The sequence below is a fragment of the Sphaerodactylus townsendi genome, linkage group LG05, assembly GCF_021028975.2.
Source record: "Sphaerodactylus townsendi isolate TG3544 linkage group LG05, MPM_Stown_v2.3, whole genome shotgun sequence".
NCBI classification, from domain to species: Eukaryota; Metazoa; Chordata; class Lepidosauria; order Squamata; family Sphaerodactylidae; genus Sphaerodactylus; species Sphaerodactylus townsendi.
The window spans coordinates 99,069,798-99,097,492 of record NC_059429.1 but is presented as its reverse complement, the minus strand read 5'-3'; the positions used below and the strand labels follow the sequence as shown (position 1 = coordinate 99,097,492).

General features: G+C 41.9%; 1 protein-coding gene across 7 annotated transcripts; it reads right to left on the bottom strand.

Annotated features, from left to right (window-relative positions):
* Nucleotides 1-544: 544 nt before the first annotated feature.
* On the bottom strand, nucleotides 545-27,335 carry KLHL12 (kelch like family member 12). Of its 7 annotated transcripts, none has more exons than XM_048498235.1 (13): nucleotides 27,112-27,318; nucleotides 26,471-26,639; nucleotides 24,734-24,971; nucleotides 19,792-19,945; nucleotides 17,565-17,782; nucleotides 16,322-16,471; nucleotides 11,674-11,788; nucleotides 10,781-10,887; nucleotides 8,531-8,726; nucleotides 6,333-6,491; nucleotides 4,290-4,388; nucleotides 3,282-3,468; nucleotides 545-2,360 (listed from the first exon to the last, which is right to left on the bottom strand). In XM_048498235.1, exons 3-13 carry the CDS (start codon nucleotides 24,914-24,916, stop codon nucleotides 2,234-2,236), a joined length of 1,695 nt encoding a protein of 564 aa, XP_048354192.1. In that variant the 5' UTR covers nucleotides 24,917-24,971; nucleotides 26,471-26,639; nucleotides 27,112-27,318; the 3' UTR covers nucleotides 545-2,233. The 7 variants fall into 7 exon arrangements, with proteins under 7 accessions (XP_048354192.1, XP_048354196.1, XP_048354195.1 ...); XM_048498239.1 differs by having other exon boundaries at nucleotides 24,734-24,925; XM_048498238.1 differs by having other exon boundaries at nucleotides 27,242-27,261.
* Between the last annotated feature and the right edge of the window lie 360 nt (nucleotides 27,336-27,695).

Sequence of the window (27,695 nt, the reverse complement as noted above, 5' to 3'; positions counted from 1 at the left end):
CATGTGCTTTCCCTAAGAATTAGCAGTCTAGACATACTTTGCTTTGTAATCACATTAACAACTAAATCAGCATCTCTGGGCCCCAAATGTTGTTAGTAGTAAGGCTGCCCAGATATAAGTTCAACTGTCTGCATCAGTGAGTGATGATCTTTAATAAGCATTGCAGAAGCTGTGCTACATAATAGCTGTAGGTAATGATGTTCAGTTAGACGACCTCATTATAATTGCTTAGTCTGGTGGTTGTGCGGGGGGGGGGGGGAGACTAATGTGAGAATTGCTTTGAGCTCTTTGTTTAGAATAAATAGGAATAAGTAGGTTGAGCAAAAAAGAGGACGTGTTGGGAAAGGGAGCAAAAAAGCAGACTGCTAATTGGTGATTATGAATGAAAGCCTACACAGGCGCTTAAGAGACCTTGAAAAGGTCCTTTGAACGAATACATGTTTTTGTTATTTATCATCCTGGATTGAAGTACGACAACAGCACTGCACATATAAAACCAATTCACCTTGAGGAAAGGCAGCAACAGAAATGAAATATTCACATGTACCAGAGACGCTTTTATTAAAAAAATGTAAGAAATTAATCACAAACACTGGTGTGATAGGACAGAATTCATAAACTCAGTGTTGTTTGAAAGTGCATAATAATCTCATGCTACTGTATCCCCAAAACAAAGAATCAACAGCACCCAAGAAAATAAATACATTCACCCCTTGATATCTGATAGGCAACACAGAAAGAGGCTCAGTAGGTCAGGAAGAGAGCTCCAGGGTCATGCTGATCATTATGGCATGTAAATAAATGATGGCGCTGCATTATCCACAGGCTTAGGGGTCCATTTCAGCAACATAGGTCTCTTTGTGTGTTCCCACACCTAATGAAGACTGCAATATACACCAGAAGAGAAGCAAGAAGAAACTGAATCCTAGATGTTACTGCAGACAGTGATGTCTAGTAAACAATAAAGGATGTCCAGTTCATGCTGACGAGAAGGATTCTAAATTCTTGTTGCAACTGGATCTGGAGAGACGCTCTGCAGGAGAAGCTACGTTGGAAATATCTGTATGCCAAGTGCACACAAGCTTCCCATGTTCTTACTTTAGCACCACAGGAGTACAAGAAACAACATTGTGAAAAATCAGATGAAAAAGGAGAATGCTACGCTGACAGAGTTCATACTAGGCATGCGGACAGAGACCTGTACAGGGCATCAGGCTTCACCTCCACTACAATCCAGTGTAGTTATTCCAAACAGGATTGAAATCTTAGAGTAACTTTGCACAAAATTGTACTGCTTATCTGCAGTGCAGATTAGCAGGTGATAGTGTGGGTTTGAGAAGAGGTGTGATTTGTGGGGACAGGCTGCACTGCAAATACACTTCCAAAGTCGACTGAACAGACATTCCCTTAGAAAGCATACACTGCAGTTTCCCTACAACCTAGGCACCCATCTATTGTAGCTAAGGTCTCCAAGAACCCCCAAGGACACACTGGTCTAGACATTACTTCATTGCTCTGCTCACACTATGTTCTGTATTCAGAAGCAGTGGTAAACTAGTCCCCAGGTTTTTATTCACAAGTAGTCAAACATATTCCTTCTCTCCAGAAAATGTCAGTGGTCCAGTAAGTGGAAGAAGTAAAATGTAATATTCTTCCCAGTAGATTAATATTACAGCAGAGCCTGGTCTTTATTTCCTCCTCTGTGTTTAAATACGTGGTCAGTCCCCTTATACCAACCATTGTCTTCAATTCTTTATCCCACCATTGCGTACAAGTTTGTGTATAGAACCTGAACAAGCATCCAGAAAGGACAGTCTGCCCACTAAAAGTATCTCTACACTGCAGCATGTTTGGTACATGAAAACATTCAGCCCACTTGTGAACCCACCCCCTCAACTCCCTGCATGGACTGATGCTTTGGAGAGGACAGAGATGAATTTGTTTAACCTCAGCCATTCAGCAGGTCAGAAGGCAAAGGCATCCTTGCTGCTCTGACCTATCACTTTCCCTGGGATAGTCTAGTTGAGTGTGTAATTCCTCCATGATCAGCATAAAGTGCGTTGTGTGTGTGGGTTTTCCCCACTAGAATTAGTAGCTTTGCAGATGAGCCTGTGGGTGTGCAGCACAGGGCCAGTAGTCACTGTATCCACATCTACAAGATGTAAACTAGCTGGTGCTTTCTTTGATAGCGTCTCTGCTCCACAGAAGTGCTCTGACAAGGTCTTTCCTGACATCATTTCTCCCGCAGCACACAAACACCGGCATCACATCGCTGGGTCCCCAGTGACGTCACCACTTCCCAACTGTCAATGATGGGGTCGTAGCACTCAATACTGCTTAGCAGTGAATTACCGTCATACCTGCAAGTGACAGAGGGTTAAAGGTAAGGGCGTGTTCTGGACCATGGAACCCCTGTAGTCAAGGACTGATGAATCATATTAAACATGGCAGCAGTTCTTAGGGTAGATAGTATCCATCTTTGTAACTCATATGAACATGGAGCCCCTTTATTTTAAAGAGGTAAGTGTAAGTACATATTTTTGGTGTTTGTGGTAAGAGTAAACTACATTAACGTTCTATTTTGACAAGTTTTATGCTTCCATGCAAGGGCATGTATTCTGTAATGTGGGAATGATCATACTGTCTATTTTGGTGTGCATTGAAGCTCACATCTTGCATACAATATGAGCAGTCACTGAAATAGTCATTCTTACATTTCAAAATATATCTCTGTCTTGAGTTTGCTAGTGTGTATATTAAAATGTAAAACAAATGTAAGAAGAATTAGCCAGTTCTATGCCTATAGCACAGGACTGGACAGAAGCTGAAAAATAAAACGATCCTCTAGCTCAGGGGTCTGCAATCTGTGGCTCTCCAGATGTTCATGCTGGCAGGGGTTGATGGGATTTGTAGTCCATGAACATCTGGAGAGCCACAGGTTGCAGACCACTGCTCTAGCCCTTAGCTCCACAGGCATGTGGGAACTGCAGTCCTGTGTTTAATGAACTGGAGAGGGTCTGGGTGAGCTAATGGATATACAAATCGTGTCTAGCACCAATCTGTTCAGAATATGGGTCAGAGTCGAAACAGAATTGGGAACATGGATGGATAAGAAGACAAGCCAGCCATTCTGGATTTCCTCAGGATTCAATTTCCAACAGACTGAGTATAGGGGGCATGCATACAAATTAGTGAGATTGTATTACCATGCTTCCAGGGCTACAGCAGAGTTAAGAAAGCTCAAGATTTACTCTAGTCATTTTTTGTCAGGACCCACTTACCCTGCTATGGCATAAAGCCTTCCTCTCAGTACTGTTGCACCCACGTAACAGCGAGGGGTTGTCATGCTTGTTACAGTGGTCCAGGAGTCTGCACGAATGTTATATGCTTCCACAGATGAAAGATGTGCTGTTCCATCAAACCCTCCAACAACATAAATATGATCATTCAACAAGGCTACTCCAGCTCCTAGACAAAGAAACAAAGAAACAGAGAAACAGTCAAACCTCCAGGTAAATGAGCTAACTATCCATAATGAAGTGTATGGAATAGGCCGTTCTTAGTGGTGGCACCAAGAGCACTGTATATTCATTGGCCTGCTCACCACACAAAATTTCCCCTTGTCCTAGAACTGTTGTGCAAGGAGAAATACAAGAAAAAGACCACAGTAGCCACTTGTGTTAAGTCAGTCTTGTTGCATTCCCACTTGTGCAAGATCTTTCTGGGTTGTATAATAATAATAATAATAATAATAATAATAATAATAATAATAATAATAATAATAATAATAATAATAATAATAATAATAATAATAATAATACATTTCTGGGTTGTATAATACAAGGCAAGGAAAGCTCTAGGTGTTGCACAAAATGCTATGAAAGTGGAACTCTGCTAAGTGCAATTCAGTTTAGACTTGTATCACTGGTTACACGGAACCTCCGAGGAAAGCCCATCCTGTCCTTACTTTGCTGGCTTTCAGTTGCCTTATTCAGAGCACACTTGCACATAATTGATTATTTTCCTGAACTAAGTGTATTTCATCTGTTGATTGTTTATTGACTCCCGCCTCTGTGTCCTTTGGGTAAACCTTCCACTTTTTAATTATTTTGCTTATTTAGGTGTTAATTTTATGATAGTATGGTGCGGTTTTGATTATGAGTTTCTTTGTAGGCAATTTTGCATGTTCCCCCCCCCCCCCCCCCCATATTGTGCCCGGGTCATTTGACCTCCCCCGTCCCCGTGGGCCTATGATTCCACTCCTCTAGAAATATTACCAGAACTCTCACCTGAGCGCTTGGTGGCCATTGGAGTGACATTTGTCCAGTGCCCAGTATGGGGATCATACCGTTCCACAGAATTTAAGATGTTCAGACCATCATAACCTCCTGAAAAATCAGAGAAGCCAAGCAAATATTTTAATTTTTTTAATTACTCACAGACAGCATTCATAAAGGAAAAGATAACTGACCATTTTAGTCATCCAAGACAATTTGTCCTGCTTGTCTAAATAATGGTACAGAGAATTTAGTTGGATGGGAGAATAATGTGGCTAAATTCTAAAAAATCGGATACAAAATGAGTTACAGAAATTTAGAAAATTGTCTGACAGTGCAATCTAGAGCTGAGGCAGGTGGGGATGGTATCATTTGAGTGCTGCTCTGTTTGCTCCACAAGGCTTTCCCGCAGCGTGGGAAGCCCAAAAAAGTTTTGTTTTTTTAAGAAAAACCCTCCAACTCCCCCATAGGGGAGAATAGAGATACACCACGGTGTACAAGGGCCAAGAGGTGTTTGGAGGCCTGCTAAAGTTGGCCCTCACAGTGCAAGTGCCCCAGAGAGGGCATTTTATGCAAGCGGAAGCCTGCACCACATTAAGAGGGTGATTCGCGCACCCCCCCCCAGATTGCGCTGCCCATCTTGAAAGCAAACAAATACACTTATAATTTTCCTATATTTTGTTTACATTCATAAAAACTCACAAATATTCTAGGTGTCTCAAATTCAATGGTTTGGTGAAAAACTGTTGTTTTAATACAAGTCTTAATAGGTCTCATTTAAAAATCAATTGAAGGGCAAATTATAAGCATGTGTAGTTTGTAAAGTAAATCTTCTCAGCTGAATATCTATGGCTGTCCAAACAAAAATGGGCTTCCCTGTGGCATCTAACTGGCAGACAGTCCTGAGCCAACACAGGCAGAAGGTCCAGGCAGGCAGGCTGGGAACCAGAGTTCAGAGAAGCTGAGGAAGACCAGGTGGGTGGAGCTTCCCATGTAAGCACATTCGTTGCACCCAGGCAGAGCCAAGCTGTAGACAGGGCTTAAGTAGGATGCTCCTGCTAATGAGGCCAGGCTCCTGCAGAGAGCTCAGAGCTTTCTGAGCAGCAAATTTTTATTTATTTATTTATTCATTCATTCATTCATTCGATTTGGTAAACCGCCCTACCCCCAAAGGGCTCAATACGAGTACTTCTCCTTTTACATTGTAGATGAAGCCTCTGTCTTTGACTCCTTTATGCAGCTGGCTCGTTGCTGAGCTCATCTGAGGTTTCTGATGACGTTCCCAGCTGCACAACCTCAGGCTCTGCCTCGGCTCACAGGGAAGGGCTTGGAGCTGGCTCTGCCTTGGCTTGCGGGGAAGGGCTTGGACCTGTCTCTGCTGCCTGCATCTCCTCACAAGGAGCTAGCTCTGGATCCACAGTGTCTTTAGACTCTACATCAGACATGCTGGCTCCAAAGAGTGATTTCCCCTGTGCCCCCATTAGATGGGGCTGTAAGTTAAGGTCGCCATATTGTGAAGGCTGCTTGCTTACAATTGAGGTTCCATATAGCTTTCCCTTGCGCTCTTAGTTCTAATTCTCTTCCTCTTTAATTTGGGTGTAACACTGAACATGGAGACTGTGACACTTATAAATGTTTAATAATAACTTGGTTATTTGTCAAAATAAATTACATGAAATGCCTATTTCAAGAAACAGTTGTAATAGCAATGCTGATCTGGTAAACAAATCTATAAGAGTATGGGAAAGTACAGGTGCCTGGAGCCTAAACTGTACATAATTGAGTAAGGACTGATGTTTTATGAGAGCTCTTCTACTTAAATCCCATAAAATATTAATTGCATTTACTTCCAGTTCATGTCTATAATGGCAGATTATTATACCTGTGGTGGAATCCTGATGAGATAGGCACCATCTCTGCTATTCCAAGGTAGTGGTTTTTCCTGCTTGGGAGACACTGCAGGATAGAATGGGGTTTGCAACTATACATAGCTGCTTACAGAATCTATTTGATGGGATGTAGTCAAGGCAGTAGCATGACACTAAAACTACCTACCAAGACAGTAGATAACATTGTTAGCAACAACCAATCCAGCGCCTTCTCGAGCTGTCTGCATATCTCCTAACATACTCCATTGATCAATGTTGGGATCATATCTCTCCATACTTGTATGACGCCGGCTTCCATCAAAACCTCCAGAAACATAGATCATGTCTGTAACAATACAAAGTTAAGAATGCAGAGAGCCATTTCATCAACCAGGCTGTATTTTGACATAGTCATCTATATGGCCTTTGATATACAATACCCACATCAGTACCTAACACCTATAAGCTTGAATCTACTGGAGTGTTCCTGTGGATGGAAAGATTTCTGCCAATGGGAGAACTGGCTCCTCATCTCCCACTAGAACCCAAAATGTCCCCCCAGTGCTACTCTGTGGGGGTAGGAGGCCCTTTAGGAATAGGATTTAGGAAGCATCTGGGATTGCTGTACAAGGAATTAAACAAGAAACTCATACTCTGTCTGTGGAAAGACTTTCATCCAAAGAAAAACTTTGGTGGATCCAACCTTTAAACTAGAGCTGGACTCAGAGCTGCTGTTCTTCAGCACTTTAAGAGTGACAATTTCACAAGAGGCAAGACATTTGTGCATTCTTTCACCACATTACCTCACATGAACACTTGACATGAAATCTACTGCAATTACTACAATTACAATACAGTTTGCTAAGTGATATATAATGGAGGTGGCCGTCCTCTATGGGAATCAGAATAATTTGGTCAGAGATTCCCTACACCATTTTTTCTTACACGTTTTCCCTGACAGGAAAAATGATGTAAGAATCTGATGATTTCATGGTAGAACTGTCAACTCATTCGGTTAAGTGTTTTTCTTTTAATGAACCAATATAAATATATCACAGTATCCAGCTGGTATTCTACAACGAAACCTAATCTCTTTGAAACAGCCTGTACAACATCATTAAAATTCACGAGGATGTCTGACTAAAATTAACTGATTTATAAAACAAGAAATTCACTTCTTAGGTTCACATAATATTTGGACATAAGTAACATTGGAACGAGCATCTAATAGCTATGATTGTGCTTCCTATATCTTCCCTGCATAAAGGGATGGCTTCCTAAAAGCAGTTTGTCTCAAAACAGCAAATACAGAAGTGTTAATTTTCAGCATGAAATTAGGGTCCATCTTACTGAAGGCAGCCACATATGATTCAGGTGAGCAAGTGTAGTCATCCCCGCAGGGTCGTCGCTAAGGAAGAGGCGAGACGCGGAGGTTTCATCTGGTGGAGAGCGCCAGCAGCGGGAGCGCGGGTGTCCGTGTTCCTAGCGACTCTGCCGCGTGCTGGTTCCTGGCACCTTTTATTATGATTATAGCGGGGGCGTGTAGAAGGGCGGATCGGGGGGAAATCCGGGAGAGCGGGAGACTGAGAGATCATCATGTGATGCATGATCTCACCTGGCTGCTACGTGCGGAGAGGAGCATCAGCGTCTGGGCCTAATCCTCACCTGGGGGCAAGACCATTGTCCCTTTGTCTGGGACACCCGGTGGTTGTGAGCCAGGCAGTTCATGACCCGTGACTCATCGGGGGGTGAGGGGTGGGGGAGCGGTGCGACCAGAAGACCGTAGGAACGCCGGTGTTCCAGCACTCTACTTACGGTGCTGCTGGGTCAGCAGCTCATCCCTACAAGCAAGTAACAAACATAATGTAGAGTCATATTCAGCACCCTGAAGACAGAGGAGCTTTAGACAGTAATATGAATTTTGATCATCACTAGGAATTATGTGTGGTCCCTAAAATTATATACCGTACAAGGATGAAACTAAAAACAATTACTACTTTAAAGAAAAGTATTTTTTTCTTGTATTTGTATATACGTGTGCTTCTTTCGTCAACCTTTGCTAATTCTCTTAAGAGATCTGTTCTCCCTTCCACCACTGATCTGATTCCTAAAAGATTCTTCCAGTGAGTGTGTTTGTCAGTAGTAGCATGCTAGATTCAAATCCAGCAGAACCTTAGAGATCAGCAAGGTTTTTCAGGTATGAACTTTTGAGAGCCAAAGCTCCCTTAGTTTTGACTCTTGAAAACTAACACTCTAAAAGTCTTGCTGACCTCTAAAGTGTTACTGGTTTTGAATCTAACTGTTCTAAAAGATTCTGGCATTCTGGATGTCACACCAGCCACAATTCAGACCACTTAGTATATTCATGTGTTACTTAACACATACCTCCCAGAGTGGTGGCTCCAGCTAGACCCCTTCTAACGTTCATTGGAGCAACAGAGTACCAGATACTGTCTTCATCCGATGTATAATCTAAGCACTCCACAGAGCTGAGACGGGAACGGCCATCATAACCACCTATTACGTATATTCGATCATGCAAGGATACCGTGGCAACATAGCGTCTTTTACGAGTGATGCTCTACATGTGTTAGAAAAGAGAGAAAATGGAACCAACAAACTTTGGTAGCTCACTGATAACCGTGATTTTCTTGTCAGACACAGATGTTGATTCATTGGATCAAGATGCATTATGCCACATTGGTCTCATGTGGTAGGGGTTACTATTTGTATGTATCCAGTTTGTATATGAGACAGACTAAATTCATATCTTGACTTCCTCAGTATGCAGCATACTTTTTGAATTTCTCCACATGCATGTGTGGTAACACTGCTCATTATCCTAGTGGCCTCTAGGATAGCTGCCATCAGGTTCCTAGCAAAAGTAGGAATCCTCTGAGGGAAGCCATCTCAGGGAGATATATTGCTGGACACTTCTCAAACTATCTTCCTTCTATCCAGGCATACAGGTTGTTCTGTTAGCCATTCCTTTCCAGGCTAGCAATGCTTCTGAATAGTAAGGCTCAAGAGCAAGGTTGAATTGGTCAGAGCATTTCAAACACAGAAAGGAATTGTACTGTCGAAGACTTTCATGGCCGGAATCACTGGGGTGCTGTGTGGTTTCCGGGCTGTATGGCCGTGTTCTAGCAACAGAAAGGAATTTCTTAAGACAGAAGTCAGGCACTATAAGCCGGCAACTATGTCAAAATTTCAAAAACTCAGATAACAAGTAGACAATTGTTTCTATCATGATCTGCCCAGTTCTGGCCCAATCCTTCCACGTCTTTCCTCTCCATAGACTGCTTCTTCCCTCCCTGGGACTATCTGTTCTTAGTTTATTTTCTAGGTAAGGTCTAATCTACTCATTAGACACCTGCTGGCTTTTGCACTTCAAAGCACTGGGGAATGCGGGGTGTTTTGGCATAAGTGAAGGCCATGCTTCCTTCCCATGTGATTAGAGGGGTACCATTTCACCCTGGGGAACTGGTGAGGGGCGGTGTTATGTGACATGGAGGGGTATGAAATGCTAGGAAAAATGCTTTTTTCCTGATGCTGTTTTCAAAAAAAGAAATTGTCTAAATATGAAATCTCGTTATTGAACAGTCCAGGGCATGACAGTTCCCTCAAATGAGATGAATCTTGCAGGCATCTGATACTGAATAAAAAGTATGACTTCTATCTTCCTGTAGTGTTTTTTTAGCCTTCTTTTGTGGGTGGATATTTGTGGATCCCTTTAACAAAAATATTAGTTTGATTTTCAGACTGAGATCAATCAACAGGTATTAATGGCTGAAGGAGCATGAACTCATACAAAAAGAAATTGTACATGATGAGGCATAGCTTAGCACCAAATTTTCTAGAGGTCCTTCTGCTAGTTGGGGAGAAAGGGGGTCAAAGTGCTAGGAAACATTAGGTGCATGATACCTCCTTGTGACACCTCTTCTTTGTCCTGGAGAGTTATGGGGTCTACCACTGTGCAGGGCAGGTTAAGATCAGGTTGGGATTTGAGATAGCCAATATATCCAAAAGGGGCTTTTCCATCACATTGTGGGAAAAAGATGGTCTCAGTGGCAGGCAATGAATATTGAAGGCTTTTGACAGGCAGCAAGGAACTGGCACACATGGAGATTTGGAAAACCTCAATTAAATTTTTGGCTTGGTCTTAGAGTATAACCAAATTTCAATTTCAATAGGAATATTCTTTATTCTTCACCTGAGGATGCTTGTACAGAAGACGACATTTTTACACTGATATTGCATACATGGATCTAGTGCTTTTCATGAATTCAATTCAATCTATACCCTTATTCTCTGCAACTGTTACCAGGGAAGATATTCTTTGGGAGAGTGAGATTAAAACTACAAGGGAAAAGAGACCTGGATAGGGTGGGGAATCTGAAAGAAGAAACCTGGATAGAGGCCTGGATAGGGTGGGGAAAGGGCAAATCAGCAATTCAGCTTCTCCAGTCTAAACCTCCTCTTCCTAAAGATGATTGTGTTTTTAAAAGTAGGTGCCAGAGCACAATTTCATGCGCTAGTTTGCAATGTCTAATTAACATGTTCATTTTGGTCAAATGTCTTATTAAACTAGATGCCCAGCATTTCTTATTGTCAAGACTGTGACAAAATACTTACTGGTAGGAAACTCCACTCTTGTGTCTTCGGATCATATTTTTCCACCACATCAATAGGTGATTGCTGACTTCCAAAGCCCCCAATTACTAAGAGAACTTCATTAGCACCTGTATGAAAATGTATCACACTAACATTAACCCCATCCTGTGGGAATTTTAAGAACGAGGAGGAACCTTATCTTTCCTTTTAGAGAACTGACAACACCAGGTTAAGCGGCTTTATTCCTTATTAGACCGATGAATTCATTTCAAGACTCCGTTTAGGGAAACTTAAGCATGGTTGAGAGCTACTTAGCACTGATTCGCTACCAAAGTCCAAACCGATGTGGTACAAACGCTGGAGAGCTTTAAAAACTGTTGCTTTATGCGCCGACAGAGGCTATTAATGTCCGGGCTGGTTGGCCCCTTGTTGAGAAGGAAAAAAACCTCAACACTACCACAGTGATAAGTCACGGTTAGCGTAGCAGAGGTGGCCAACCTATGGCACCCCATATGTTCATGGACTACAATTCCCATCAGCCCCTGCCAGCATGGCCAATCGTAGTCCATGAACATCTGGAGTGCCATAGGTTGGACACCCCTGGCATATAGTCTTCAGATCTTTCTTGACGACGCTCCTGCCTGCACCTGTGCATAAGGGCTTTGTTTCCAAGTTGCTACATGGTATACTTGCCCTTGGTGAGCTCGTTTTACTATTCCCAGCTAAATGTTGCAATTAACAAGACATTTTGAATCCAGGAGGTTTCAGAACCTGAAGGCATCTCTGAATGGCAGCATGGACAAACATTTCACTGTTACATTCCAGAGCACCCTTGGAATGTTGTCTTTCTAAAAACATTTTGAATATCTCCGAGTTACCAGCTACTGTGATACTCCAGCTACCGTGATACTTACCCAAACGTGCTCTGGTTCTGGGACCCTGCATTTGGCTGCGAAGCTCAGGCCTTAAATGAAACTTCTTGGCCTCATCAACAAGGTCTCTGCACTGCAAACTACATCGAATAAAAGGCTAGGGAAGATGTACAGGCATTCATACATTAGATTATAGGATTGTTTTCAGAAATTATAAATAGATAGTACATGCATAATCTACTCAGATGACACACTGCAAGTTCCATGACTAGATTTCCCAACACATTTTTCCTGGTTAAAAGCAACTATGGGGAGCCCCACTTTGGATAAGAGTTGCCGAACAGATGATGGGTGTCCAGGGGTGCACATCCATGTCATTTTAATAACTAAAAAGCACCCCCAACACCCCAATAGTAGCCCTTTGCCCTGCTCATGCAAATATGCAAGAGACATTCAGGCAATATGTATGCTTACCCTGGCAAGATAAAATAGTAAATCAAAGATGGAGGTTTAAGTCAAGAAAATGCTGCAGAAGGAAAGAGTTACCCCCACCCCATGTTACGGCTATAATCAAAATCAAATCTCCTTATGGCTGTGTTTTCCCCCAAGAAAGTGTGTGCTTGAGATCTTCCAATTTCTCATCTTTATTGACCCTGAATCATTCAGAAGATGAATGAGATGTTTTGCCATATAAATACTGTGTGTGTTGTCTTTCTGTTTTAATGTGGACTTTTAAATATATGTTACTGTGATCTAAAATATAGACCTATAGAATAAGAATGGGCGGGGGGAGGATGGTTGAGTGAAATGTGTTATAATTGGATGACTGCTGTATCCTAAGGGGCAAAGTTGATGGTTTTGATCGGAAAGAGCGATTGCTGAGCACTGTGCTTGTGTGGGGAAAGGAGTTTGAGCGAAGTGATATAAAGTGTGAGAAAAATTTGTGTTCTGTGTGGAAGTTAAGCTGCATGGAAGTTATTGGCATAAGTAGCAAGTGAGAAAATAAGTCTGCGTAGTTAGATCTACTTAAAGAACCATCATGCTTATTTTAAGCCATTACATGTATTAACCATACAGAGATCTTAGTGCTGTTATATTTATGATCTCTATGTTTAAGAAAAGCAATTATAAGAACATAAGAACATAAGAACAAGCCAGCTGGATCAGACCAGAGTCCATCTAGTCCAGCTCTCTGCTACTCGCTGTGGCCCACCAGGTGCCTTTGGGAGCTCACATGTAGGATGTGAAAGCAATGGCCTTCTGCGGCTGTTGCTCCCGAGCACCTGGACTGTTAAGGCATTTGCAATCTCAGATCAAGAGGATCAAGATTGACGAAAGCCATAAATCGACTTTTCACTCCATAAAATCTGTCCAAGCCCCTTTTAAAGCTATCCGGGTTGGTGGCTAAATGCGCACCTCCTGTGGCAGCATATTCCAAACACCAATCACATGTTGCGTGAAGAAGTGTTTCCTTTTATTAGTCCTAATTCTTCCCCCCAGCATTTTCAATGTATGCCCCCTGGTTCTAGTATTGGGAGAAAGAGAGAAAAATTTCTCTCTGTCAACATTTTCTACCCCATGCATAATTTTGCCAGACTTCAATCCTTATCCCCCCTCAGCCGCCTCCTCTCCAAACTAAAGAGTCCCAAACGCTGCAGCCTCTCCTCATAGGGAAGGTGCTCCAGTCCCTCAATCATCCTTGTTGCCCTTCTCTGCACTTTTTCTCTCTCCTCAATATCCTTTTTGAGATGCGGCGACCAGAACCGGACACAGTATTCCAAGTGCGGTCGCACCACTGCTTTATATAAGGGCATGACAATCTTTGCAGTTTTATTATCAATTCCTTTTCTAATGATCCCCAGCATAGAGTTTGCCTTTTTTACAGCTGCCATGCATTGAGTTGACATTCCCATGGAACTATCAACTAAGACGCCTAAATCCCTTTCCTGGTCTGTGACTGATAGCACTGACCCCTGTAGCGTGTATGTGAAGTTTGGATTTTTTTCCCCTATGTGCATCACTTTACATTTTGCTACATTGAACTGCATTTATTTATTTATATTTATTTATTTTATTAGGCTTTTATACCGCCCCATCCCTGAAGGGCTCTTAGCCCATTTCTTAGCCCACTCATCTAATTTATCAAGGTCCGCTGGGAGCTCTTCGCAATCCTTTGTGGTTCTCACCACCCTACATAATTTGGTATCATCTGCAAACTTGGCCACCACGCTACCCACCCCTACTTCCAGGTCATTTATGAATAGGTTAAAGAGCACTGGTCCCAAAACGGATCCTTGGGGGACACCACTCCCGACATCTCTCCATTGTGAGAACTTCCCATTTACACCCACTCTTTGGCTGATTCCGCATGGGCCAAAAACAGCAGTGTGAAAACTGTGTGAAAATGGTGTAAAAGGGTTTAAAATGGTGTAAAAGGGTTTATACTGTTTTCACACCAGTTTCACACCGCTCTTTTTGGCCCATGTGGAATCAGCCTTTGTTTCCTGTTTCTCAACCAGTTTTTAATCCATAGGAGGACTTCCCCTCTTATTCCTTCATTGCTGAGTTTATTTTATTTTAGAGTAAAGGATCTCCTTTTAACTCATAGCCATCCCCATGTGCTGGCCATTCTGTTAATCTGCCATATACAACTAAGCTATCCTGTTCTTTGGGCCCAATGAAGAATTCTAATGCCACTGATGCACGTGTGTGCACTATGAGCACACATTCCCTTTGGGTTTGATTCTCAGTTACACACATCTTTTCCCTTCTTACCCAGCTCACCTCACTGTCAGATCAGAGAATCCCTGAAGTTTCCAAAAGCTTTTAAAGCGATCTTTAAGTTTCCCTCTCTTCACATGGACAGCAAAGGCAATCAGCATGCATTTATCTTTCCTTGGGTTTTCTCCCTCCTCCCCGCCTTTCCCTACCCAGATCACAGTAGTAGTTCCTCCTACTCCTACATTTCAGGATTAACAGAAGGGCTTCTTTTTAAAAAAAAACAGTGAAGATCTAATGTTTGAGTGGCAGACCAATTGAAATGCACAGAGCTGGTCTAGCAAAGTAACGCAAGATCAAAGACATCAGCAACAACAAAAAGCGACAAACAACCTCCCCAAATGAAGGTTGCATGGAAAAAACCAAGGAGGTGGGGAGGAGCAGGCAAAATGGCAGATTTGCCTGGATAGAAACACTTTGGAAAATATAAACAAAAAAATATGTGGAAGTCTCACGCGTAAGCAAAGATTGCACCTCTGCCACATGATACATGGTACGTCCATAAAGGGCCTAAGGCTGCCTTTGGTGGTGGCAGTGAAAATAAGGAAGGCAAGGGGGCAGTGTAACATGTATCACTTCAAAACATTACAGAGAGATAACTATATTTCTTAGATATAAAACAAAAGATCATCTGTAAAGACACAATTTTGGATTGTAGAACAGACAAGGTAAACAAAAAGGTTTTAAAAATTAAGAACTATATGTATAGAGTTATCACTGTCAGTTACAAAAAAAAGCTAAAATTATAATCCAACAGTTTTAATCAAATTACAGATACTAAAAAATGTCATCACAAAACACATACTCTGGTTATGTACTTTCTCCTAGTATATTCCGCTTGTATACAAGGGGATGTCACATAGTTGCAAGCATCATTCCTATGACCAGGTATACTTACAAATAGCATAAAATACATGTAAACCAAAACAGACTCAAATGTGTTTGACCACAAGGCCTTTCTCAGTAGTTTAAATCTTTGACATCCACACTATATACGGCTTTTATTAACCTGATGTATAATTTGGTAACCTGATGTTAACCTGATGTATATTGATTAAGTCTTTGTTGAACTGCTGTCTCATGTGGGGCCTGTGCAATTGATATCATTATTGCTTATTTTGTTGTATTACTATGTATTGTTGATGTATTATGATGTGCACCGCCCTGAGCCCTTCGAGGGAGGGTGGTATACAAATTAAATATCCTCCTCCTCCTCCTCCTCCTCCTTCTCCTCCTCCTCAATTACAAGCCTTACCAGGGCCTTAAACATCCACATCTGGATTCTGGATTTTAGTGTTCCAAATTTCACCATAAACCAGGTCAGGATCAAGTGTTACCCAATGGTGCATATAACCACATACAGTCATGGAAAAATCTGGACCACTAACATCAACATGCAATTTACTAAAAACATTTTATATGCTGGAGGAAGGTGCATATATATGTAACCAATGATTGTTGTATTGTGCTGCATAGCTTTTAATATTTATAACTTGATTGTATATTTTGGATTATAATTTTAGCCTTTTTTTGTAATTGGCAGTGATAACTCTAGACAGATTTTTTCCCACTTTTCCCCCCAAAACCTTTTTGGTTACCTAATCTGTTCTGGGTTGGAATTTTCTCCCCTCCTTTGTTTTTGTTAGTTTTTACAATGTTGGATCCTACCAGCTTTCCATTAACAGAAGCAGATCATTCTGTATCTTTCCCTATTGGGGTTCCAACTGGATAAAAGCCTTGTGGCTGCAGAAGAGAGGGGAAGCAGGCCAGATAATTCCTCCTCCCTCTCGCACCAGCGGAAAGCTGAGAGGATCTAACCCATGGCACTGGTATTGTAAGTCAGTCCTTTCACATTACAGTAGCAACATCAGAGTGAGTCCATGAAGTGCTTCAGCAAGACTGTTATCCCTACCTCAGTATCTATGACATCAGTGATATAGCGTGGGGTGAGAAGTGGCATGCGCACGTACTGTAGAAGCTCTGGCAAGGATGCTTCCCGTTCCTTCTTCGAATGCTTCACCCAGTTAATGACTGCCTCAAAGACAGGCTCTTCAGAATCCACCTAAAGAAAATGCATAGCATTGAAATAATGTTTTGCAGCTCAGATGGCTTTGATTCAGGAGGAAAGACTACTGCAGAGGCTGAGCACAGTTGGTTGAAGATGGCACCACCAAAATTTTTGAAGATGGCACTTCATGTTGAAGATGGCACCACCAAAATTTTTTCGCACTTCCACAAATTAACAACTGCCAAACAAATTAAACTGCCAAACTATCATGCAGAAAGGAACATTACCTTTCTTCACCCTTGTGTAACCTTACTCCAAGTTACTCTAATCTAAACCTGGTCAAATAAATAAGTTCAGATTGGAGTAACACTTCACAGGATAGCAACATTAGTGCTTTAATTTTTCTGTTTTGCTTAACATCCAACCTGATGGCAAGCCTGAGGAACTCAAAGTTTCTTGCTACTTCACAAAGTTTCAGTTAGTTCTAATAAAGATACTGTGCTTCTGCTGCTTTCTTCTGTTGGGCAAAGAGCGGCTTGTAAGTTTTGTCTTTTGTGGGAGAAGACACCTTTGCTCCAGCTCTCAAACCATACGTTGTTTTTATTTTTTACTCTGTTCTGAAATCCCATTGTACTGTTGCAGAAAAGAAAACAAAAAATATTTCTTTCAGAGAAAACGTTTCTTCTAAAAAACAGAATGAATCTTTTTTAAAAATTGAACCTTGCTCTGGAGTGTTCTCACAACAAAAAAACACTTCCAGGGTTGAAAATGTTTTTTTAAAAACATTAAATTCTTCTTTATTTTTATTTTGTTAGGTACAAATAGATTCTTTAAAAAGCAAAAGAATAGAAACTAACAGAACGTTTTTAAAAACCCTTTCTTCCTGTGGTTTTTTTTTTCAGGGGGTGGGTGTTCTTTCTCCATTGATTATTTTAAAATGTTGCTTTGGCAGCAGCTGCCAGCGCAGCACAAGGATCTACACTGTGTTACTGAAGTTGTGCCAATCATTTTCTGGCTGGCTCTGCCATCCTGTGGCAGCCATTTTATCGCTGCCTCTACAATGCTGTGTCAGAATTCCTAACGTGCCCCCAGGGCTCAAAAAGGCTGAGGTCCTCTCCCTTAGCTCCTTATGAAGTAAAACTTTTACCTGAATTTCATCACATTTAATGAGCTTCTCCACTTCTTCTTGACTTAAGAGTATGAACTCTTCATGTTGAACTACATCTGGGAAGTGCTTCTGGCTGAACACGTCTGCTGCCTGCATTAAATCAACACAATTGTGTGTTTCAGCGAAATCTCGGATCCCTAAACAGTTGGAAGGGTCCAGCTGACTTTCCAGGAATTCACAACATGCCTGCTTCACCCCTGTAAGGAAATGGGATGATTATTTATAGTTCAACTAGTCTAGCCAGAAGTATTTTAGAGAAATGACATCTGATTTTTAAGTAAGAAAACTAACCAAGCACTAAAAATGTAATTTTTAGAACACTAATTCTGGTAAATGTGAAGTCATGCTTTTATCTCTGTAGCTTGTAAATTAACTGAATTGTCAATATGTTTGGTATCTGCTCTGATAAATCATTCTAGAAAACAGCACAGAGTTGATAAAAATGTATTATCAATATTAAATATACATAACCTTATATAAAGGCATAAATAAAATATAGTTCTGAAAGTCCTTGCCTTCCTCCTGGATGCTCCCAGGATCAAGCCTCAAAAGCAGCCACCTTCCCTCGGGAAAAACACAGGGGGCATCTGCAGCAGGCAGTGGGGGGGCGGGGGGGGACTGGCATCAGTTGCTGCCTCCTATTCTGAAGACTTGCGCCCCCAAGTTTTTGGAGCAGCATGGTTGGATGTTTGCCAGTAATAAAGGGATATATCAGTTACTACTGTTTCCATTTGTTTCATTATTTTAGTCCTGATATACTTATAAAATTGTTGCTGTCACTAACTACACTTGAAATCCACTGAAGTTAAAAGGATGTAACTCTGATTAGGATGGCACTGTTGATTAAGTTGTTTGAGTCAATGCATGAAACTGATATTGTTCATAAGGGTTTTTGTTTGTTTGCTTGTGGATTTTATTTTGTCAGATACAATATTATGCATATTTCTGAAGAACCAGGCTATAATTTTGTGTCTGGCAAACTTAAATAAGGAAACAGTGTAATTGTTTGCAACATTTAGAATTTTTGCTACTTTTAGGTTTTTTTTAAAAAAAACCCTATCTTTAGGGGGTGGGTTGGTTTTTGGTTTTTGTTTTGCAAAGTAATTAGAAGGTTGGACTAAAATCTGGACCGAGATTTGAAGACCTGGGAAATACCAGAAAAATTGGAGGGAGGAATTTTTCAAAGGCTTTAAAATTGATTTTTCCCATGGAAAAATGGGAAATTTTTGCAAGTACCGTACTGAAAAAAACTCCTGTGAAATAGTTTCTCTTTTTGTATGACTGAAATGTTTTTCAAGGCAAACTCTTAAATCCAAGATGCATTCTTGCACCTAGAAGGCTACCTATCTTTCATGAGGGGAGCATGCAGGGCTTTCTCAATAGATGTGCTTTTTGTTGCCTTTTTGACCTAATGTGGCAATTTTTATGCTAAATAAGCTATAAATCATGTTCTAAATGTTGTGAATGGATGGTATCAAAGTCTGTCATTGGGCAAGCTGGAAGAAGTTTCTCTAGCCCCGTGGTGGTGAACTTATGGCACTCTAGATGTTCATGGACTACAATTCCCATCAGCCCCTGCAATTGTGGCCAATTGGCCACACTGGCAGGGGCTGATGGGAATTGTAGTTCATGAACATCTGGAGTGCCATAGGTTCACCACCACTGGCCGTAATAGAGAGCTTTCCTCAGCTTAATTGGATCTTTCTCTAGTGGAAGATACTTACTATAAAAGAAGGCTTCCAGCTTTGCTCAGTGGAATTGTACGATACAGAACAATGACTCTGCTCTCTAAATATTTTCACTTCATGCTCACCAGCATGTTATTACATTTTTAGGTTTGCTTCCACCACCATGGTGCCACTCCATGAGTAACTTAGTAGAACTTATGAACATTTTACTAAAGATAATGAGAATGCCTTTAGAGGTCAGCCTAGGTATGGCTCACCTGCCACTAAAACCATTAACTTCCAGCTGCCTAACTTCAAAATTTGGACCCCTCGGTGAATTAATTAAGTAAAGGCATACTAGCATTACAGAGAATAGCTGGACTGATATTTCACTGTAGTTTAAATATACTGGTTTTATTACTATGCTGTTCAATTTACCACTTTGAACTTAACTGCGCAGAAAAAAAAGGCCAATATGGTTCCAGAACATGGAAAATATCTCAATTCCTGATCTACAAAGTTATTGTTGCTGCCGTTACCTTTCAGCTGAAGAAGACAGGCTGCTGGGAGCAACTCTTGAACATTTTCTACTGTCACATGAACTGTCTCTGTATATACAAAGTCCAGTAAAATTTCCATTGTAGAGGCTGTTAGACCTTGGATATCCACATAGGGTTTGTCCTTCTCTGAAAGCTGCAAATTAGGAACAAATAAGACAATTTTTAGTTATTGGGTTATATTAACATCCTGACAATGGTCTTTATAGCTTGACCCAGAAAACTCAAGAACAGGCAATGCGGACATTTTTTAAATACCGTCTGGAGTCAGCAAATGAAACACTGGGAAAATGTCCCCTAGAATTGCTTTGCACTGAGATAATATCTGGAAAGGGCACAGGAATAATTCTTTTGCATGTTGTCAGGCCCTGAACTAGATAACCTGCTCTCGTCAGATCTCAGAAGATAAGCAGGGTTGGCCCTGGTCATTATTTGGATGGGAGACAACCAAAAATACCAGGGGAGCTACAGAGAAGCAGGCAATGGCAGACCACCTCTGAATGTTTGTTGCCTTGATAACCCTATGGGGTTGCTGTAAGGCAGCTGCAAAAAACCTTCTGTCAGGTGTCAAATGTATTTATCATAACTAACTAACCTGTACCTCTGTCTATTAAAAAAAAATCCCTATCACATTGAAATTAAGGGATGCAGCAATAGGTTAGTACGATGACAACAAAATTTTCACTCACTTAGCAATGCTCCACAATCCTTCATGTCACATTCTCTGAGTCAGGAAAAAGAATGTGTCCTTCTGCCCCATTAAATTAACACAGATTATATAGTTCTCTTCTGTGCTGATTAAGAGGTCCCTTTCCGATGGATATAGCTGAAAGAGTACATCCATCTCACCAGTGAAAAGTTCAGTGGCTGACACCATACTTTTAGCATACCAGTGAACAGTGCGCTATGAACCACACAAAGAAGAACTCTAGATGGATCTTTCCTGACAGCTGCAATGCTTCACTGGAATTTTACGCAGACTTTTTTCTTCACTGTGTGCATGTTCAGAAAATGCCACAACTGGGTCACAAAGCCTGCTGAAGTGGGTCGCAGGTGCCCACTGGTTTATGACAGCTGAACCTCTGAGGTGGTGGAGTGTAGCAAGCCGGTCAGCCAACCACCAGTCTGGAGTAAGCAAGGCTGAAGTTGCATCTATGCTTGTGTGATGGGAAAGGAGCATGGGGACCTTCTTGCCTGGCACAAAAGCAGATGCCCTCCTTTTCCTGTTTGGCAGTAGCTGAGGTGAACTCAGGCCTTGCAAAATTTGTTAAGTGGTAGTTTCTGCTGCATCAAAACCGTTTTCTATCCCCTCTTCACTTGCTTACTGATAGGAAGAGGCAGAGAGATGGAGGCTGGATGCTACAGAGGGGGCAGAAGGGAGTGGGAGATAATGAATTGCTTGGACCTTATCCCTCCCACCTGGGTTAGGGAAGTTCAACTGTTTAACTCCTCCCCTAATTTTCCCTGGGAAAACTGTTTTGCCTTCTGAATAGCTTTGGGCCCTTTCTTGATGCATCCTTGATGGCCTTTTTGGCTCTTCAGAGATTTTTTTTAATCAGGAGCTCCTTGCTTTGCTGCTTTGCATTTTTGTTTTCTTTGGCTGCCTCTTCCCTGTTTCCTTTGATGTTAACACCACCTAGCTGTCTCCCAGTGGTCAATTAATGAGGTGCATTTTAAAAGCCATATGTGAATTACACCTGCTGTGGCAGTTGCAACAAATGGCCAAAGGAATGACCAGGAGAGTTGCTGTGCACTGCTCCTCCCAGCTTCAGATGTGTTGCCTTTTTGCTTCTGCTTGCTCCAGCCTTGCTTGGGGTAACAGCAGCTCCCAGGCTGTGTGTATGCGAGGGCGCGTTTGTGCTTGAAGATCAAGTTATCTGTGACTCATTGCTGTTCAATCCTGCAAAGAAAGAGCCAAGACAGACTGGGGGCTATGGGGTTCTGCATGGTGCCTATCCAGGAAGATGATGGACATTTAGCATCTGTTAGTCATGAAACTTACACTCCATTTCATTTTTTAAAGTTAACCAAGTCTGCTCTGTTGCTTCATGAACTACAGGCAAAGTTAGGTTTTTTAAGTTGTCATGTTGTGGGTGGGGTTTGTGATCAGTGCAGTAGCTATGGGGGAAGAACAGAACAATCTTTTGTACTTTCTTCTCACGTGGGTCCATATTATTTTTTGATCCGAGAAGGATCTCTTTGATGTGCTGCCCAAGCCTGTATATCATAAGCTTAAAACGCCAACTTAATTCCCTCCCTTTCACCCACCACTGACAGAGACAAAATGTTCCTCTGGATGAGATATATTAGTCTGAGCTAAAGATCAGAAGAAAGAAGAAGGCGATTGATTTTTTAAAAACAGATTCATTTTTCAAAAGGAGAAATCTGCCATTGAAGTTAAAATTGAATATTGGAAGGGGATTCTTTTATTCTAAAACAGAATTATAAAATAAAGGAGCTTTGGGTTTGTAATCTGAATCTTACAGCTAAATAGGTAGCAACCCAAGTAAACCCAAACCTCTTCTCCATGTTTTGCTTTTTAGCTTCTACTTCAGAGAAGAAATTATTGGGGTAGAAGGGGTTAGGAACCTCGCACTGTAGGTTCAGGTGTGGAATGGGCCAAACCCACCCTTTCTGCTTCTGTGCATTTTCTCTGAAGTAAATCTCACTTAATTCAATCGTGTTTACTTCAAGGTAATCCAATGCCCATTTATCTGGGAGTCAGCCATGTTGCATACAAAGACTTCTGAGCAGACATGCATAAGATTATACATTCTGATAGGGGTGTGGAAAAGATGCATTAATTCTTAGTGCTGGTTTTTTAAATTAAATTTTAACAGCCAAAGGAATATGTGGTAGCCATCAATGTTCAGCAAGATCCATTTGCTGTGTCTTTAAGTCTCTACCTATGTTATATTTTTACCATAAGAGGTAGCTAATATGTCTGGCTGGCTGGCTGGGAATTATAGAGACACAATATAATTGGCAGCATAAAGAGAACCTAACAAATTAAGTTTGATTTCTGCCTGCTAAAGGGAATGAAGCACTGTTCCTTCCTTTGCACAACTGCTGACAAGCAAGATTCAACCTTATTTTAATAGACCAGGTGTGTCAGTCTTGACTACTGCACAGACAGTGATGAGTTGGGAGTCTGTTATTGTGGACTGGATTAAGAAGACCCAAGTACTCTTATAATCTGCTTTGATGAGCCAATATACACCTTTGCAGGAGTGTGCTAAGAAACCCTTGATATAAGAATCTGGATTCAATCTACAGGAGCAGTTCTGACAAATTCCATTAGGCAAAATATTCAGGAAGCGTGTTTTCTACTTGGTGCAGCCAAGAAAAAGAACAGGACAAGAAGACTCCTTCCTAACATCTTCCAGCATTTTGACATATCAGGCTAGCTCATTCCGATCATATAAGACTGCCAGCATCAAAGTGGACAGCTGTATGTTTACCTATCTGTCACCGTCAGCTCTGTTTGTGGCCTCTGATTCCCTTAGAATCCCTCATACAGAGATCTTGAATAGGAAGTTATGGGACCTTTCTCCCTATTTAGTATCTTAAGGCTTAAGAATAAGAGATCATGCTTCAGAAGAGCAGTTGTACTGTGTTTGGCCACACATTTTAGCTCTTAACTTATAAGAATCAGGTTATCAAGGTACAATGTATTAAGCTTGCCAGGGCCATACAGGGCTCACAAGGTTTGACACATATCGGGAACACAGAATTAAAGTTAAGTTAGAAGAAGAAGAAGAGTTTGGATTTATACCTGGTCTTTCTCCCTGTAAGGAGACTCAGAGGTGCTTACAAACGCCTTTCTCTTCCTCTCCCCACAACAGACACCTTGTGAGGTAGGTGGGGCTGAGAGAGTTCCAAAGAACTGTGACTAGCCCAAGGTCCCCCAACAGGAATGTAGGAGTGGGGAAACAAATCCGATTCACTATATAAGAGGTCACTGCTCATGTGGAGGAGTGGGGAATCAAACTCAGTTCTCCAGATTAGAGTCAACCTGCTCTTAACCACTACAACATGCTGGCTCCCTAGTTGCAACATTCATAAACACAAAGACTTAGTTACTACCTGCACAAGATATCTGCATTAGAAAAAATATTACCACACAATTCATTCTAAAATTCTGCAACAACTGAACAGCAAATCATTATAAAATCAAATGCCATGAAGTATTGTCAGAAGTGACTAAATACTAAATGGACCCTCATACAAATCTGCAATTGGTTGACTGCATTAAGTGCATGAAAGAACATATCACAAAAACCCATGGTGGTGAAAAGTGCTGCCAAGTCGCACCCAACTTATGGAAACCCTGTAGGGTTTTCAAGGCAAGACCCTTACTCAGAGGTGGTTTGCCATTGCTTGCCTCTGGGTAGCAGCCCGGCATTCCTAGCTTCTGAGATACTGGACTAGCCTGGGTCATCCATGCTAGGCTAAGGGAAAAAAAACAGCCATGGAAAAACAGCACAAATGGAGAAAACTGACAAAGTTATCATATATAACTCAGCTGACAGAGCCAATGTTGTTAGCGATCAATTCTTGGCCACTGTACAAAATCAGGGGCTGATTAAAGGTTTTATACACAAGTTCATGGGTCCATGATAGCTGTCTTGTGTTGTACTTGTCTTGAACTAGTAGTGATACGACACAGATAAAACATTAGCACACAACAGTTAACATTATCTACACTGTCTTATATGCATTCCCACTAGATTTGACTGACGGGTTAAAGACCACATGGAAGTGTCACATTCACATGTTGAAACTTTAATTTAGTTGGTTATGCCGTCTCAACAAATGTATCAACAGTTATTTACATTTTACAGTGCTATTCTATGCAAGCTTACTCAGAAGCAAGTAGTTTCTAATAGCATGCATTAAAAACACTGTGGTGCATCTTGCCTACCTCACTGGTGAACATTGCACAGAAGTAGTCACTGCAAGCAGCTAATACAATACGATGGGCTGGAAAGTCTTTCTGTTCCACACGCAAAGTCACATCACAGAGGGTGTTACTTTTTCGAAGAGAATTCATTGCATTGAGAATGGACTTGGCATGAGAATTAGTCATTATATCTTTAGGAGCCATAGTGAGTTACTGCAGCCAGGAAGTGTTGAGAAAGCAAATTCAGACAATCAGTAGCCTGTAAAGAGAAGAATCTGCTTCACTGAAGACATCTAGGAGCCATGAGGCAGAGACTGCCAAAGGCCAAAATGAAGGATCACTGGCTCTTACTGAAGATTTTTCACCTGTTCTTCCATCTTTCCTACCAGCTGGCCAACCCCATCCTGGCCACAGTGCTGCAGCCACCCAGCTCCGCCATTCCCAGGAGGACTTTCTGATGGCATAAGGAGCCAAAAAAAAAGAGAGAGAAAGGTGCTGCTGGAAAGTCCTATGTAGGGCTCTCATAGACTTAAGCCACCAAAAAGGTGTAAGTCCAGGAGCCAGGCGCCCTCGTGTCCAGTGGTGAAGTGGGGGTGGAAGCCAACTAGTGCTGACTCCTCCCTGGCCCACCCCCTCCCTGGCCCATCCCTGCAATGGCAGCGGAAAGGATGCAGGGATGTTGGGACGCTACAACATCCCTGTAATGCAAGTCATGGTCATTGGTCTATGCTGCAGATGGGGGATGAGACTAAAAGACAATAATTTGCCATTAAGACATTTTACAATCAGAGTGAGATTTGAATGGTGAATTTCCCAACACTGTCTTGCCCATCAGATTTTAACAAAAATGTCAAGTCTCCCTTCAGATTTACAGTTAAGTAATCCCATCTAACTTTCACATCAAGAATCTTATTAAAAGAAATACACAAGCCAAGTAAATACATTAAACATAAGCCAGTGGGCATCTAAACAAAATGATTCACCTTTTCCTAGGAAGAGGATAATAATGGGAACTTCTAAACAAAACCATGAACTTTTGTAAACATGAAGAATATTACAAACTGTGTGATTTTAATGCATAAAAACATTACAATGGCAATTGCTAACAGCTAAATCCTAAATATATTTAATCAGAAGCCCTCCTGAGTTTGAGAGGGCTTCCTTCAAATAACCAGGGCTGTATGCATGAGGCCTGGTAAAAGAAGCAGGATTCCTGCCAGCCAGCTATTCATTGGGGGAAGTAGGAGAGGAAGTTAATTTATAATTATGAACAGGACTTCCGACTTCTCTCAAGTTTGTCGAAATTGCAACTGGAACACAAGTTTCATTCAATGCTTAGTTGTAGCTCTGCTTAGCAGCCACCATGTTTCAAAAACAGTGTGTGTGAGGCCCATCCCTACACTAAAAACTGAAACTTGATATAAACTGGGAAAGTTGTGAAGTTCAACCAAAGGCATCCTGGGAATCTCTCATATGCGAAGGCACTGTAGGCAGACTCTTGGAACGAGCTCTGGCGCAGTGTACTGGATGCATGATTTTTGCACAGCAACCTAGCACAGGCATTTCTGATTACACAGTTATGGCTTTCAGATACCTCCATGTGCGTCATGAAGCTCTATGCCTGAAATCTACTATTTTGTGCTATACAGGAACCTCAAGGCCATAGATATATGAATTCTGCATGAAATCTATGAACAGAGATATGAGCTGTGATTAGATGATAGAATTTTTGGTGTATGGGACCAACATCTCCCTTACCTGACAGTGGGCTGGCACAAGATGAGGTACAACTACTCGTACCACCACTGCACAACACAGCACTGTGTTGCTCCGGCTTGGGTTTAAGGTGGGTGCAAAGCATGCTGCTTATGAAGCCTGATCTAGATCCCACTGATACAATGCAGGACAAGTTACCCTTTGCTGTTGTCTGTGGAACAGAGGTGGCATTAGATGTCAATCCCCCTATGCCACTGCCACCCCAAACTGAAAGCTGTAAAGGCACTGTTATGGACATTTCCCAGAGCCTGTCCTCTCAGGGTCTACTGTGCACTGCGGTGATATTCAGAGAAGGTACCCCACAACGTGTCATTGCCTTTGAAACAGCAGTGGCACACCCCCTTCTGACTAGGGTCTGCTACTGAACCCCACTGGGGCAATTTACAGGGAATTCTTCGTACAGCTAAAATTCCCGAGTCTTAGCACTTCTAATTCAGACACACACACATCAGGCAGCGAGAAACCCCAAGGGCTAGTGCAAAACCACCTGGGCTGGGCAGCAAGTCTAAGTCACTTTTCACTCTGGGCACCTAAACCTTTAGATTATCAAATGAGAACTATCACGGGAACTCCGGTCCCTCTGAGAAAAGATGGGCACCACGAGGCAGATCCTACACCCTCACCCAGCTCATATCCCGGACCAATGCTTCAGGCGCATGTAGATAATGGGCCATGGGACGGCAGGTCAGCAGATCTATTTCCCTCGGGAGTATTCAGCACCCAAGACTAGGCAGCCCTTGGTCCGAAGCTCACCGCCGCACCCTCCCCGGGAGGGGAGAGACTCCCGGCTGCACAGGCCTCCTCGGCTCCTTTTTCCTCTGCATCGGGCACACGCTGATGACGTCACTATGAACACTAAACCATAGAGTGCAGTAGCCAGGCGGAAAGGTTAGAGCGACACCCTGGCTGACGAAGGCAGCTTTCGAGAACAATTGAATCCCGCATTTGTGATGCTTTGCAGGCGTACGGAAGCGGCGTTCATCCTCCACACTTTTTGTTTTAATATTAAAAGCTCTGTAGCGCTTTGCATCTGGTTGCAACCTCACTTCAGTCTCAAGGCGGTGAAGAGGAGTGCTTCAGGGCACTGGGCTAATAGATTCAGCTTAGTGTTGGATACTTAGCAACGGAGAGCAAAACATAAATACTGAACAACAATTGAATATTTTTATTTTATTTTAATCAAGGGGATTAAAAGGTGCTTAACTTT